General features: G+C 36.6%; 1 protein-coding gene across 5 annotated transcripts in view; it reads left to right on the top strand.

Moving 5' to 3' along the window:
- The window catches only part of BIN1 (bridging integrator 1), a 124,490-nt gene that overhangs the window by 90,203 nt on the left and 17,133 nt on the right, over window positions 1-17,154 (top strand). For 2 of the 5 annotated variants that reach the window (XM_070951913.1, XM_070951832.1), the window contains 3 exons: window positions 2,074-2,221; window positions 10,966-11,094; window positions 12,495-12,575. In XM_070951913.1, coding sequence (XP_070808014.1) covers window positions 2,074-2,221; window positions 10,966-11,094; window positions 12,495-12,575 — 358 coding nt within the window. The remainder of the gene's footprint in view (window positions 1-2,073; window positions 2,222-10,965; window positions 11,095-12,494; window positions 12,576-17,154) is intronic. The other 3 variants (XM_070952144.1, XM_070952074.1, XM_070951992.1) reach the window with 2 other exon arrangements.

Below are 17,154 nucleotides of genomic sequence, written 5' to 3'. Positions count from 1 at the left end.
CATTTATTTGAAGAATAGGCAAGTTCATATATTGATAAATAGATTTTTGTTCCTTGTTTCAGAAAAATGTTATGTAGCCAGACAATTTGGTCCTATTTCCTCATGCCTTCCACAATAAAAGTGGTGAATTATAATAGTGCTCCTGTTCTTTATTCGTATTCTGTTGGCTGGCCTCCAAAAATATTCAAATTTTGAAGCTGGTTGCCAAGTTATTATGGTATGATCAATGTTTCTTTTTAAACATATTTGCAATTAGTCCATGAGGGAAGAGAAGGAGGAAAATGAGCTCTTCATTCCATTCAGATTCTGAGTATGGAGCCCTTATGACTTTGGTTGTTCCTTTGTGAAAGTCAGCTGGAAAAGTAACTTCTCCTTTTTCTTTGCTTTTTTTGTGATGTGGTCATAAATCATGATATCTATCCTGAAGAGATGAGTTATCAGTTGTATGGAGGAAAAAAAAACCTCCCTAGAAAGGACATGCATTTCAATAGAGAGAAAAAGCTAAATCACTATTTGGAGTACATGGTGTTTTATGACAAACTATTGTAATAAGTGTTTTCTATACTAACTAGCTTGCTGAATAAATATGCATGATGGCTGCTATGACTAAATGATACAAAATGTGTGTAAAAAAAAGAGTTCTCAATTGTTTTCTTTCTACCAGCTGTCTGTCTTTTGATAAGATTTGGAGACACAATAAGACGCAGAAGATAGACATGGTTGAGATATGATTTGGTAGTTCATCTTTGATTACTTACACCTTCATCTTCTGCATGAATCTCCAGCAGTGAATGAGTTGTAGTTAGAACCTCTTAGAACCAAGAATATTTACATAAGCATAAGTCCGAATGAATTTAGGAGAATCTATTTCCCAATGCAAATTAGCAATAGAAATGATACGAGAGTTTAAAAAAATTCTATTGCTATATATCAGGAGTTTTGATATTTTTGTTTTAAATCTAATATTTGAATATTTAATTGACAAACGTAGTGTGTAAAGCAAGTTTTCATATTTGGGGGGTTTAGGTCCATTTTTCAGCCTTTTCCTTTGCGTTGTTTAAATAAGAAATCGGTTGTCTCATCCCTCTAAACCACATGGTTAGCAGGTTTAATTTCAAAGTACTCATTGTATAACAGAGAACACTGCAGGATCACACACACACAGAAAATTCCTTAGGAGACTAAAATTTCTATACTTCTTTGGAGCTCAAAGGTCTGCTTATTTTTAATGTATAATGAAAATCATCTTATTTAAATCTTAGAGAATATCTAAGAGCTAAACTATATGGTAGACAAACTTTGGCACTGCATGTATTGCAATTTAGATTAGAGCATGGAGGGAAATAGAGATGTTGATTTAAAAAAGCAAAAGCAAAATTCTTTCCCCCCCCCTCTATGTTACAATTCATACAGTACCCTTCTCCTTTCTGTTGTTTGGTGTGGGATGGAAAATCTCTTTGGTAGCTTCCTTTGACACATACTCTCAATTATTATTAAGAGTTGGATTTCTGTTAGAATTACACTTGATGTCCCTCTGTCCATCAATTGTTGTTGTTTACTGCTTAAAATATATCTATGCATACATGCCTAATCAAGGTACATGTAAGGCAGTGTTTCTCAACCTTGGAAGCTTGAAGATGGGTGGACTTCAACTCCCAGAATCCCCCAGCCAGCAGCGCTGGCTGGGGGATTCTGGGAGTTGAAGTCCACCCATCTTCAAGCTACCAAGGTTGAAAAACACTGATGTAAGGCATCACATAATTTGCTCCTAAGAGTTTCCATCGCTAGCACTGCTTAGCCCTTAAACTAGCTTATATGTCGTATGTTTTGGGAGTTAGGTTTTTGGCAGTGCTTCAACTTTACATTGTTTTTCTCTTCTTTTGATATGAGGCACACATGCACCTTACTACAAATTAAAGTTATATCAGTAGAGCTATCCCAAACAATGCAAGTGAAAGAAGCATTTTAGTCTATTCCAAGACATACAAAAAAAAAAAAAAAAAAAAACCTACTCAAGATGTCAGTTCTGAGAACTGAGGAGTGCTTTCTCTTTTCTTCTTTTTTTTCTTACAGTGACAGCACAAAAGCAAACAAAACTCCTTCATCTCCTCCACCTGACGGTACTCCCATCACCAGCCCTGAAATCAAGGTCATCAACCATGAACCAGAGCCACTCACTCTGGATGCTCCTGGAGGAGGCATCCCCAAGTCTCCTTCTCAGGTAGTGAGAGCTGCTGTTGCGTTTTCCTTGGGAATTTACACATTTCTACTACATGTTTCCATATTTTTGTTACAGCGGACAGTTTGACTTCATCTGTAGATCAATTACTTTTTTTCCCCAGTTCAGGTTCTTTAATAGTTTTAGGCAAACTGTGTTATTTCTCTTTCTCTCTAAAGCTGCCATTTCTTAATCCAGTGTTCTACTTGGAAACAAGCTAGTTTGTATTATGTAATTAATGTAATGCATAATTATTCATAAGAGCAAGAAAAGACCTGGCTAAATAAGATGCCTTGGCATGTGTAACCTCTGAGTAAGGTAGTCAATTGCAATACCAATGGGATAATAGAATGGAAATATTTTGGGTGAAGCTTTCTGAACCATTGTCAGAGACATTGATAATAAACTGGAGGTTACTCCTAGACTCTGAAGGATACTCTGAAGAGGTTTCCCAATAGGATTGTTACATAGTCTTCACTTTGCAAATTGTTTAATGGCCTTCTTAAAGGAAAAGCAATACCAACTGCATTCTCTGTTTGGAAATGACATCAAACATACATGATTTCTCATGCAAATGATGACAATATGTGCTTGCAAGCCTCATCACTTGCATTATGACATCATGATATTTAGGTCTTCATTTGACTCTCTACTTGCCCTCCTCTGTAGATGCCCATGTATACTTGTATCGTTTTATTAAAAAATGAACATTTTATTTTTTTGCTAAATATCTATCAGTGTAAATCTGTCAGTAAAAAAGGGACGTGGTGGCTCAGTGGGTAAGATGCTGAGCTTGTCGATTGAAAGGTCGGCAGTTCAGTAGTTCGAATCCCTAGTGGCACATAATGGAGTGAGCTCCCATTACTTGTCCCAGATTTTGCCAACCTAGCAGTTCGAAAGCATGTAAAAAATGCAGGTAGAAAAATAGGGACCACCTTTGGTGGGAAGGTAACAGCGCTCAGTGCGCCTTTGGTTTTAGTCATGCTGGCCACATGACCACGGAGACGTCTTTGGACAGTGCTGGCTCTTCAGCTTTGAAATGGAGATGAACACCACCCCCTAGAGTCGCGAACGACTAGCACATATATGCGAGGGGAACATTTACCTTTTATCTGTCAGTGTGACTTTAATCTGACTTTATCCAACTTTACTTTGGCTTCACAAAAGTAGCTTTATTCTAGTATTTCAGCACCAAGCAATCTTTTGAGAACTAACAGCTGGTTAAAATCTAATTATAATTAGAGATAAGTTGGATAAATGACTGTTTGGATCAACAGTCCAAATTTCCCACTCCATCTATGAATAGGGCAGTGGAAATGTGCTGTTTTTGTGTATTTGCCAGCAGATAAATATTTTGGAATTTAATTATAGTTATATGAAATAAATTATGAATTCCTAGAATGTTAGAATAGTGGCGGATCTAGGTTAATTATCTATAAGAAGACATTATAATGCAATCACTATTCCTAGGTGACCATATATATCTTTAATTTCCAAATTGATTGTAGAAACACCCCAGCCTGCCTTGACATTTGGTCATTTTTAAAAATGCGGTTGCCCTGTTTTTATAAAACCATTAATCAAACTTGCAAACGGGAATACATATATCAATCCTATTGGGGAAACCTCTCTGGTCAGTGAAGAGCAGTGTTCTTGGGAAAAGGAAAAAGCCAAGATCTTGTCTTGGACGTACTCTGGGTTCAAAATGAATCTTTAGATGTTAAAACTCAGGAATGATGTAAAATCTAATTATAATTAGAGATAAGTTGAATAAATGACTGTTTGGGTCACTTTCCCACAAATTTCCCACTCCAGCTATGAATAGGGCAGTGGAAATGTGCTGTTTTTGTGTATTTGACTCCCAGTTGGACTGAAACAATAGTCATTTGGACAAGAAATTAGCCCCCATGTTCATGCTATTAATTTGCTAATAAGAACAGGAACACTCTGGGGGCCTAGCTGCTGTCTAGCAGCAATTTTAGTTCATAAAAGTTCATCATAACAAGTACATTTTACTTGAGATACATTTTGCAGAATGTTTTGTTTCAGTAAAATAAAATTGATAGAATACCATAGGGTCTGCCACTCTGTGAGCAGTTTTCATTTAGATAAACTTGCTGAGAAAATGGTGGTAGAATACAGTAAGCATAGCATACATGTTTATATGTCTGCAGTGTTTTCATCTTTCTCTGATTTCTAAGCCAAGTTCTAACCAATCTTGAAAACTTCTTTGATTGCTTTTGAAATATTTCTTTACTTTCTTTTTTCTTTTTTAAACGAACAATGTTGCTACCGCATTGTCTTACTGGAGTTTTAAATAAGTTTCTTGGTTAAACTTGAATTGAAATCACTTTCATAGTTTAGAACATTTTTTGTGATCATTAATGTAATAAGCTACCCAATTTGTAAATGAGTTATCTGAGTTTTAATATGATGTATTGAAAGCGTATCTAGACATACACAAACATCACTTGATAACTAGATTCCTACTTTGGTGTTTTTTTAAATGAGCAAACATTTCAGAGCCATCCTCTGAGGTGCAAGGTTATCTTACTTAGGCAAATGTTAATCTCTTGGGGAGATATGCTATTGATTCCAAATTTATTATAAGAGCAGCAATCTCTGTTGCTTGCCTTTCTTTTTCTAAATAATTGTGGGATTCTAACTTTTTGGAAAGGCTTACTCAACTCATTGCAGCTTATTTCTATTCCTCCTTCCCATCCGGGTAAAAATAGAAAAGCAGGCTGTAATAGTTGTGAGCCCATTGCAATAAACAGCACCTTGTCTTCTAAAATAGAGTAAAGTGATGAGAAGGAAAGATCGTTGTGGGGGAGACACCAGAATGTATAAACTGTAGATCTCCTCAGATTAATGGCATTAAGGCCAGAAGACTGCTTAGTGTTCTACAATTTGAGCTGGGCTTGTATATGTTGTAGAATTTTGCTATTTATTATGCTGAGAAATTATTTTCAGATCTTTCCAAGAATTTGGAGAGAGCTAATAATAAAGTTTTATCATGTTTCATAAATTGTAGAAAATGATGAGGTATGTAGTTTGACATATTTTTATTGTTTTTTTAACCATAGAAAATATCCATTAACAACAAAAATCAGATTCATTACAGTAAATATCTAGTGTATTCTATTCAACCCAACAATGCAGAATACTAATTCGTAAGGGAGAATGGATAATTCAGCCAATCTATTTCTATCCTTCCCTATCAATGTTGTAGGCTCTTCCACCTTCAGTAACTCTGTGTTGTACATATTCACTTTATTCTCAATTTTGACATAGATTAAGCAAGCTTTTGAAACACCACGGCATCCTGCAAATTCTGAATAGAAGTAAGAGTAAGAGTAGCATAGGCACCATCAACAAGGTTTCTGTCATACAATCTTCAGCTGTTACTAAAATCACAGTTCTTTCCAGTCATCTTCCACCCCACCTCCCAAAAGAAAGAATAGTTAAGAAGGATTCTTACTCTGAGGAGAAAGGATTACTCACATCCTCTCAAAAGGAGAAAAGATATGTGGTGCACAGTGCCCTCAGCTGGCCTTTCTCTTTCAATGCATAATGAAGCTTGTTATCACTCACGGTGCTCAACAACTGGTGAAATCAAAAGGCCTTAAATCCTGTAAGAGGATTAATTTCACTTTCTTCATAATTGTTGTATGATTAAAACATCAACAAATCATGTTTTCCCTTAGAAAACACAATAAGGGTGCTTCTAATTGACACTCTTAGCATAGTGGTGCGATTTGTACCTGAAGTAAATTTCTAAATTCAATGTTAGGAGGGGGAAAAAATGAAACTTGGTATAAGTTTTTAAAGGAATACTTGAAAATTTGAGAGGCATTGACAGAATGCTTTCCCTCCTGTGAATAGCATAAAGCATTGAAGATAGTTTCCTCTTTAAAACATCTCTGTACTTGTATGAAATATTTAATTTGGAACAAAAAAATTATCTTTCTCTTCCAGTTCTTCTTGCTGGAATACAGTATCTGTCACCATAAAAGAATAAAACTGAGCAATTACTGCTCTGTCATTATAAGGATGCATTATTCAAATATAAAATAACATTGCTGGAAGAGAAAAAAAAATGCAAAAGCTCAAACAAATTAATCTTCTCCCAAAAGGCTGGTATGGTGTAGACTATGTCCCATTCAGTGGGATATGTACAAACCTTGCACTTTAGAAAAATTGCAAGAACTTTTAATAGTACCAAAACTCTGAGGATAAAAGGTAACAAATAACGTAATAAGAGAGCAGCTTGATGTGAAAAGCCAAAATCCAAATTAATATGGCAGAGAAGTATAACTTTTCAACTCTAAGAACACTCTAAAATGCTATGAAAACCACTTGTAGGATATATATCTATATACAGGATCTATATATCTATTCTCTCATGTTACAAGTCTTCTCTCCAACTCAACAGAGCAGCCCTGGATTAACCATTAAGCAAAGTAACTACATGCTTAAGACCCCAAGGGAAGGGGGGCACCACAGAGTCTCTCCCTCTCTTGTATCATGCTCTTAACTCGTTCCCGGCCAACCAGGAGTCAATTTTTTTTGTAATTATCCATATTCTTCATTTTTTTTCCTTTAATTTGCATTGTTAAAAAAACATTTTTGACATGGTGAATGACTAAAGTATTAAAGTTTTTTTTTGAAGGTGTTGTGATTTTATCACATTTATTTCCTTCCCATGCCTTTCAGGGAAGGGCAGTATTTTGGGGATTAATTGGTTTTAATCCTGTCCTGCCACAAACTGATCATAAAATGTGAATTTCAAAAGGATAATCTTTTTACTGAGTCAGTTATTTATACTGCCAAATCTATTATGTAGATCTAGAAGAAATGCTAAACATGATACTTAGTATGTTTTCACCATCCCATTGATGCTAATTAATGTGAAATTGCTTTAATTTAATTTTTATGTAGGGACTTTATAGACTCTTATATTCATTTCCACTTTTTGTAAAGTAGTTCAAGTGCCTGCTGTAAAGAAAAGCATGCAGCTGTTTTCAGAAAAGGTAACAAAACAGCTGCAACAGACAATGAGAGTCCGTGAATGCCCCCAGAAGACAAATACAATGTAGAATCACATCCATGCATGTAAGTTTCAGATAAGCATGGAAAGATTGCAAGTGATGAACTGGAAAATGAAAAAACAGATATAATACTACATTATAAAATAATTCCATAAAAGAAGAAACTGATATGATCTCTAAGCTAGGGAATTTAAAATCCTTGTTAACAGCTGTTTGCTTAGCAGCGGAACCAACTATAAATGTTGTGACAATGGCAATATAAATATCCAAGAATCCGCTGATGAAGTGCCATTTCATTACAATGAATTTAAACTGATTTAAACAAAGAATAATAAAACTGCAGTATCTACCCAGGATGCTCAAAATGAAAACACTTGAAATGCAAACATTGGCAGTAAATGGCAGGGAATAAAGCTTACACAGATAATAAAGTTCTTATGGGATCAGATACCAATTTCTGTAAAAAAAATCCTCTCACTCTACATTAAATAGGTCATATCCTAAAATGGTCACCTGCAAACCAGGGGTGAAATTCAGCAGATTCTGACAGGTTCTGGAGAACCAGTAGCGGAAATTTTGAGCAGTTCAGAGATCCGGCAAATACCACCTCTGTTTAGCCCCAGAGTGGGGTGGGAATGGCGATTTTACAGTATCCTTCCTCTGCCATGCCCACCAAGCCACACCATGCCTACCAAGCCACGCCCACAGAACCAGTAGCAAAAAAAAAAATAGATTTCACCACTGCTGCAAACTATGAATTGCCAGGTCATGAAAAGGAAGTACTGACCTAAATATAAATTTAGCAGAGGATGTGACCCTATATCAATAGAAAACAAGACTACTTTTTTGCAATGAACATTTCTGGTCTTGTGAAACATTGCTGACTGATGTTTCAAGACCTTCCTCTTAGGACCTTGATTTGTAACTCTGGCATCATGTTGTTGCAGATGAATCGAATAAAAGAAGAATGAGAGTGACAGAGTTTCAATATACAAAACTCAATGAGATCAGAGATCAAGTTAGGAATGGATTAGTCATTTTTATTGCCAACTAGTTCCAAACTATATATACTATTGTATCTTCTTGCAATTCTTTATCCCTATCGCAGAAATAAACACGAAGGGATAAACATTAATTAATGTTTGTTTTCTCACTGTGATTGCTAACTCAAGTAAATAATTTATGGAATCACAACTACCACCCACTTAGGAAAAAAGATCCTTTATGGGATTCAGCCATGCTGCGCTAAAAATAAAAGGACTAATTATGGTAAGTGACATTTGACACAGATGAAGCTCCACATGAATTTATTTTCATTGAATAGTGTAGTAGAAGAGGACCAGGAAGGAGAGTATACCGGATGAAATTCAAGCAGACCCAGTCCCATGATATAATGGCAATGTGTACCTTTCTATGGGACATGAAATTCTTTGGGATAGTTCTTCCCTGAAATTGCAATAGAAAGAGATAGGCCAATGATTTGTAGTGCAAAAGACATAATCATTAGAGAAGAATGCACAGTTGAAGTTTGAAGGTTTGTTTAAGACTTGAAAGAGAATTTCAGACAAGGGAAATTGTCTCATATGAAATGCAGAGAAGCTTAAGCACCGAAGGTAACTCCTTTAAGGTTTCCAAGTCCCAAAACAGTGTCAAAATGCTGCAAGGTTCACAGATTCTATTTTTGGAAACAGCAGAAGACCTGAAACACTTGAGACAAAATTCCTTAAAGCAAATTTCCACAGTTCATGCTGTGCTGTAAATGAATTGTTGCATTTGGAATCTGGATATTTGAGACAATGGGAGGATTTGAAATCAACTAAGCTATGGAGCACCATGGGTTTTCTAGAGGGGGGGGAGGGAGGGAGTGGGAGAGGGAGAGAAATACGATGGAATATCTAGCATTAAAAGGACATGAGTTCTGATCCTTCCTGACTTACAGTAGATGATGTCTTAATAAGAGAACCTTTACTCCCACAACATATTTGACAAATATCACTACTGACAGGCATTGGAGTACTTTCCCCATGGCCAAACTTGTACATTGCTCTCCATATTATTGGAGGGAAAATACCATAAATCCCAAGAGTTTTAGCCACAGAGTGAATTTAGCTACAGAGATGAAAGGAAATAGAAATGGCAAATTAATTATTTATTTATAACATTTAATAAACATTTACTTACATCTGCAAAATGAGGGCTTCAGACTTAACCTCTCCTTCTGCCAACGCTGACTGGAACTGACCCTGGAGTAAATAGGGGATCCATTGTAACACAATACCTCCTACCCCTAATCCCTTAAATTGGCCCAGAAGGATAACATCATGATGGTATTGAAGGTCAGAGAGATCAAGGAAGGCCAGGATGGATACACCACATATTACCTTGTTATTCATTTTATAAAGGACTTCAAAAAGATTTATACAATCCTTGCTAGATAACTCAGGTAGGGTTAGAAATAGAATTGGGTGATCTGATTCCATATCAGATCTAAGGAAGTCATGAAATTTTGCTCAATCAGCACTGGTTCTTGAAAAATTCTGAAAAACAATCTATCATTTATTTCTGGAGGTTATTATTTATCTTTCACATCATTGTTTTTTCTTTTCTGCACAAAGGTGTTTTTACTTTTAAGGTTGTTCTTCGATCATTAATAAAATCAAATAAATGAAAACAAAAAGAGAATGCAGTCAAATTTAGAACAAGCTCGCCAAAAAGCAAGTGTACAAAGTGTGTGAATTGTCCCTTGGCCTTTCCCATGACCTAGCACATACCAGTTATAGAAATTTGTCAATGATTAGTAGCTTATTCTTACAAAACCTCTATTTAGGCATATTTAGCGAGGGCAGAGTAGATTTGATCTTTGACTGAGAAACATTGTTAGAACAATCAAATTATTTTGAAAATCAACTTACTGCTCTGACGTTCTACCTAGATTCATCCCAACGAATTTAAGACTGTGAAGAGATCTGAGAAAGAATGTTATAGTACAGAAGAGAAAATCAATATGTAATAAATCCTATTGGTGTGATGCTGTGTACCTGAGGATATCAAAAATTAAAATCCTTGATGTAAATATGTTAGGAGAACAGGGATTCTCAGACCAGCTTAATTTCTTTTACTGCTATGTGTGATATCACGATTCCAAAATAATCAGATCTCATTTCAATTAATTAACATTGAGTAATGTTTAAACTACCCCATTGGCAACATTATTATCACATTATTATAATAACGATTGAGTTTTACATTATTGGGAGTCTTCTGCACTGGAATCAGTCAAAGCTGGTTAGAAACCCTTTTCTCTATGGAAATAGATATTTCTGCACAAGTAGGCCTGCTAGGCTTCCCTGGCTTTGTAGAACATAAAAAAATAGTAATATGCAATTTCCTACCTTGTTGTTCCAGAAAGTTGCACAGACTCTAAATATGTTTGCATGTCCTATCTTATGCACATTAATTATGTTACGCTTCTCTTCTGCAGAAGGGAAAGATGCCCACGACTGAAGTGTAACTAATGATGCAAAGCTTTTTGGAAGAGTGTGATTGTTTCCTCTTATTGCCATGTGTTTTTGTTCTGACCCTCTTTGTATGTAATACGAGCGTGCAATTGTTTTTTACTTTGCTAACCTGGTTCCCTGTCTCTGGTTTTTTGGGTGTCGCTGTTTGTGCCGTGGCCATGTGTTCACTTGCATGCAGTTGAGGAAAGGCCCTCCTGTGCCACCACCTCCAAAACTCACTCCATCCAAGGAGATGAAGCAGGAGAACATCATCAACCTGTTTGATGACAATTTTGTCCCAGAGATCAGTGTGACAACCCCCTCACAGGTTAGCTTCTCCTTCTTTCCTGCCCTCTCTTGCCCTCTCTTCTATTGTTCCCCCTCCACTTTTTCCCTCTTTTCCTTACTAGAGGTGTCAAGCCAAGAAAACTGTTCAGAGGGTCAGCAATCAAAGAGGTTTGAATTGGGCCAAAGGTATAGTGAATTGGAACCCCTAAACATTGGTGGATTCTTAAGTGGAAACAGAACAAAAAAGAAAGTGCATTATAAACAGAGCACCTGCTTTCTTCCGTAGTGTCCTTCACCAGGATTTCCAAACTAAATATGAGAAGGGTGGGTGGGTGGAGCTAGTGGAATGCAAAAGGCATAGAAAACAAGACAACAGTTTTTTAAACCATGCTCACATCAAATGATCCCAGTACTTGGAACTGCTTTTTAAACAGAAATTTCCACACAATGGGTTGGAACTCCCAGGCAGCTGTGGACAACCCAAGCGCATTTCCTCTTTTTAATCTGACATGGCTTGCCCAGACAAAGTCAGAGCACCGTCAAAACTCAGTCTGGACTTTGCTCCTTGTTTTGTCTGCATGAATTTGCAGTGGACTGTTGCAAGATGGCAGTGGTTGATTAATTAAAATACAATTATTAAAAGTGGTATATTTATTTTTTTTCCCCAATGGAAATCATTATTTTTCTTTATGGTGAGCTTTGGTTCATAATGTTTGACAGTCCCTGAGACCAATGAAGTTCTTGACATTTCAGTCTCCTCTAGCCAAAAGAATAGTGTGAATAGTGTGAATTGGCGCTCCAAACGTGGGGTTCCCACCTGTTTGATTTCCTTTAAAAGGCAGTGGCCCTGAGATCATTTTGTGCTGCTATTTTTCTTAGCTAATATATGGGCAGGACTGTGCCTTTTTAAAGGCTTGTGCAAGAGTAACCTGAAGTTTTATTGTGTTTTTAAGAGCCTTCCTTGTTTATTCAGATCGAACATGGGTTGACTAGTTCTTCTTGGCAATTATTTACATGTTAAATGTCCTTTCCCCCGATGGTTTTAGAAGCTTTGGGATTATACTGAGAGACGTCATTCCCTTGCCCAATGATTTTGCATTTAATTATTTTTACAAATTGCTAGCATTCACCAGCCCATCAGAATCTCATGACCGCCCCCCCCCCAAGCTAATCTCTAAAAGCAAATTTGCTAAGGGACTTACCTGATCAATAGGTGAATCTCTTTTTGATGACACAACTTTAGATACTATGATGAGATTAAAAAAGCAGCCTGACCAGTTTTCTGGCCTCATTCTCACAACTTTTATCATCATCATCATCATCTTCATCACCATCATTGTGATAAATGCTCTTTTTTTAAAAAAAGAAATTCATGAAAAGCAATCAATGGCACCTCTAGAATGTATGTTTCCTGACTCCATTCTTCCTTCCCTACCTCAGCACGGTGGCCTGCGGCTTTTACCTCTTCCTCCTGTTCGGCGACTGAAACTTTGCGTGAAAGGCCTGAATTTGGGAGAAAAGGCAAGTGTAGGCCTCAGGTTGTCAATGTGATGGGACACCCCACAGAGGCAGATGGACACTGCATGTAGTGTTCAATAGTTTGGTGGATCAGAATTTCCTTTTCACTTTGGGATAGAAAATGAGATACAAAATGACTGTTAACAAGTTTTCAATCTCTTTTTTTGTAAAGCTTTAGTTCTCAGTTAGTATTAGACAAAGAGTAATATGGAATCATTCTGACATGTGCTAACACTGGCAGCGAGCCTCAAGATAAGTATCAGAGACCTTTCAGACTCAAGAAAGGGGAAAAAAATGACCAGTTCATTCATGTGAACATACTTAACATTTGTGTTTCTCTCTACAGACTGAAGTGTTACACTTGGGATATTGGTTTATTATCTCAATAAAATTTAGGCGTTGCAGATGCTTACAATATTCTTTTCTCTATCTAAAAACTTTCTGAACTGCTATAAGAATAGAAGTTGGCAAAAGTTTTAGATATTGGTGTTTTTTTTTCCTTGTCGTCCAAATAGCTTTTGAAGTTATGGGGATATAGAGTGGGGAAAAGACATGAGGAAAAAAACAAGACATCTTTTGGGTTGCTATTTTTCCTAAAGTATATGCTGATGTACAAAGATTCTAGCCCTTAAAAACTCCCATATATGGTTGGAGTAAGCATGTCACATCGAGTGTAGTTCTCAGTGACAGACAGAAGACAAATTTATGTCTGGGTATTAAACACACAAGCAAGCGTTGCTATTTTAATTTGAGAATAAAAAATAGACAATTTGAACTTTATGGGATTTTTTTTTTTTTGACAGAATTGCTTCCATTCAGGAATTTTGCAAAACTTGTCTATGCTTTAATGTTTGAGAAAGCCGTAGGCCACTGATCAGTCTTTCCATCCTTGTCTGCTCCTATCCTTTCCCTGTAGCATGCCTCAAGCATTTTTTATGCCATGTTTTGTATTGTATGTATTTGTGTAAAAACCCTTGCATAAACAGAACATTCTGACTGAGACAGGTTCAGAGTATAGGAACTTGAGCTGGAGAGTATCTTTAGAAAACAACTTGAATTTTTAGTGGATAAGGGATGGGGAGCGATAGGTATATGGACAATTTCTATTTTTAGCGGGGTCAATTATTTAGGAAGATAGAGAAAATTGTCAAGGAGGAGGAAGACTCTTCAACATCTGGTACAAGTAACAGGTAAGAATCCAGCAGGCTATGACCTCATTTTAAAATTTTATTTCATATACATGAATTGGACTTTATTTCCAAAGAAACTGTTGTGAGGACCATTAAGTGGAAAATGCAGATTAACTATGAATGTTTAATGCTTATATTGTGGAGGTGAAGGAACAGGAAACATCTCAGTTGAATGGATTTCAGTGGGTTTTCTTCTTCTTATAAAGAAAGTAAAAATGAAGAATTTATAGTAATATGCTATATAATAATCTAGAAATATATATTACTAGATTGCTTTGGTTGAAAAATTCCAGATATCCATTAACTGATATATTTACGTTTTTGGTAGATATTTGGTATTGACAATTATTTTGTATTACCTAGTAGAAATTAGGAAATGATTTAGTTTTCTTGAATTACATTAAGCAATATTATGAAAATGTTGTTTAATAGTATCACTTGGCAAGATTATATGATCTGCTTGTTAATAAGAGGATGCTGGTATTTCTGTTTTGCTTGGATGCAATATATCCTAAATTTTTATGGTATTTCTGTAATTTATTATTATTGCAAAATAAGAGCCCAGGAAGCAAACTGTCTTAATATGATAGAATAGTAGAGGAATCACTCAGATACAGATACAGAATAGCAGATTTGGAAGGGACCTTGGAAGTCTTCTAGTCCAACCCCCTGCTCAAGCAGGAAGCCCTATACCCGTAATGGCGAACCTATGGCAGCGTGCCAGAGGTGGAACGCAGAGCCCTCTCTGCTGGCACGTGCGCCGTTGCCCCAGGTCAGATCTCCATGGTGTTTCTTTCGTGAGCTTCTGTTTCCCTGCAAACGACAAAAAGATCTTACCTCTTGCCACACTGCTGGTGTTAGGATGCCTCGCTTCCTGCCAGCCAGCTGGTTTTCGGATCTCTGCTGTGCATGCACGCATGTCCATGCATGTTGGTGTGTGCACATGTCGGCATGTGCGCATATTGGCGCATGCACATGTCGGCGCGTGCACAGGTTTATGCGCATGCACACACCTTTCAGTTTGGGCATGCGCACGCATGCAGTTTGGCCACTTGGTGTCTAAAAGGTTTGCCAATACTGCTCTATACCATTTCAGACAAGTAAGTTACCAGATTTTTAAGAAAGAAAAAGATGGTGGTACAGAAACATTGTGAGATTAAATTAGAGGTTTTCCCCGAAAGTGCTATCCAATCATTTTTTTAAGATAACCAGAAATGTGGTATCAATACAACAGGTGTGCTGGAGATTATAGGTCCACCATACGGCTTGAAGCAGTGACGCCTGAGAGAGTCAAAGAATCCTTGTTTGGATGTATGGAACTTGAAATTGATCTAACAGGCAGCCTGGGACAGTGGCATAACAAATGCAGTGCCTGAGCTTTGTAAAATGTTAATACTTGAATTTCATGATCTACTATTTGCAGAAGTGTTAAGCACATTATAGCCAACCAACATATATGAATATATATTTAATACATAACCTTTTGCACCTTCAGTTTGCAGATAACATCTTCCGCATACCATCCATCTTTTTCAACTGTCTAAAAATATTGATTTTTTTTTCCTTTAATGCTGCCAAGTTTGATGCCCCTGGGTCTTTCCAGGAGGGAGCCAGCCTATTGGATCTGGATTTTGATCCCATTAAACCAGATAACAACCTTGTAGGGAAGTCACCCACACCTGCTACTCAGGTTGGTTTACCCGTTGTCATTCCTTCACTCCATGACCAGGCGGTAAAGACTTTATGAGTTCTTATGGGGCGAATTGTATGGTGTGACAGATGAACTCTTGGTGATTAAAACGCATACTTGAGTCTTGCATATATCTTGTTGATCAGCAGTAATATTTGGTGTTTATTTAATGTATTTAAGAGCATCTATTATTTCTTAGAATATTCCTATCTTGTATTACAGATAGTGCAAAGGGCTGGAGAGGGGAATAATGGTTTGTCTTTAGCCAAGTTGCAATATTACAGATTTGGTTAAGTCTGAAATAGTAATCAGCCATATCATAGAGTTATTAGTTAGATGCCATTGAGTTAGATGCTCATGATGATTGCATAGGCAAACACTCTTCATCTTGTACCGTATTTAGTTGTAACTCGGATTTCTTTGATCCCACCCATCCATCCATCTTATCTTCCTTTTGAGTACTGAAATATTTAAAGAACTGAAATTGATTGGTCATGGCCCAATAGGTCAATGTCTACTGACCACATAGAATCATTATCTCCTAACTTGGTCCGTCAAGTCTTAACTACTGAAATGGACTATCCAAAACTATAAACCACATTACTTAGTTTCAATGTATGACATTACTAAACATTTTGTGGCTATTTGGTATGTTTGCACTTTTTATGTTGTTTGAAATAATAAAGACTTAATACTTTTTTCCCCATTGCTTTTTGCTATGCTTAGTCTTTCTCTTGGGATTTATGGGAGGTAAGATTTCTATTAATACAACTTTCACTGCAAAATTATAATGTAACACTTGGTGTTTGTAAATGCTACTTAGCACCATTATTATGCAAAGACCATTATGTGTATCTTGAGCCTCTATTCTCATTGACGGTAACAATCTAGTTGCTTAGTTAGATACTCCCACAGTAGAAATGTCTGGCAAATTTAGAAGTATAAGGAACAGCATTATTTTGTCATTTTCATATTTTAGATAGAAAATATCTTCCTAGTGTGAGCAATGGCTGGTCAAAATTTCCTTTTGAAAACATGGCAGAGGTGTAGAGGAAGCCTTAGAGTTTTCAGATGTCATTTCTTCTCCCACATTCCCATTTTGGCCATTTTGATCTCAGATATTCCAGCTGTTGCTTTGGAAGTTGTCAAGGATGATAGAAAATGGAATTTTTGAAGAGATCTCCCTTGTGTTCTGGAGAAAGTTCAATGCATCCCATGGTACTCTAGGCATAGAATTACTTTTTAAAAGGAAATATGTTTTATAAGTATATATATATATATATATATATATATATATATATATATATATATATGTGTGTGTGTGTGTGTGTGTGTGTGTACTATATATACACACACACATATACACACACATACACACATACATGTATACACTTACACACACACACAAAAAAAATATACTGGAAGATCGTTGAGTTTTGGCCCTGCCTTAGGCACAAAGCCAGTTCTGTGGTCTTGGGCCACAAACTTTCTCTCAGTCTTAGGATGGTTTGCCATGATTTGCCATTGCCTCCTTCCTAAGGCTGAGAGAAAGTTTGTGGCCCAAGACCACAGAGCTGGTTTTGTGCCTAAGGCAGGGCCAGAACTCATGGTCTCCCAGTTTCTAACCAGATGCCTTAATGACTATACCAAACTGTCTCTCCAATGATAAAATGCCTTTGGTAGTATAGTTTTCTTTGTTGGT

The sequence above is a fragment of the Pituophis catenifer genome, unplaced genomic scaffold (assembly GCF_029215685.1).
Source record: "Pituophis catenifer annectens isolate HBS135680 unplaced genomic scaffold, rPitCat1.0.hap2 SCAF_1, whole genome shotgun sequence".
Classification (NCBI taxonomy): Eukaryota; Metazoa; Chordata; class Lepidosauria; order Squamata; family Colubridae; genus Pituophis; species Pituophis catenifer.
This window is presented reverse-complemented; position numbering and strand designations above follow the sequence as displayed.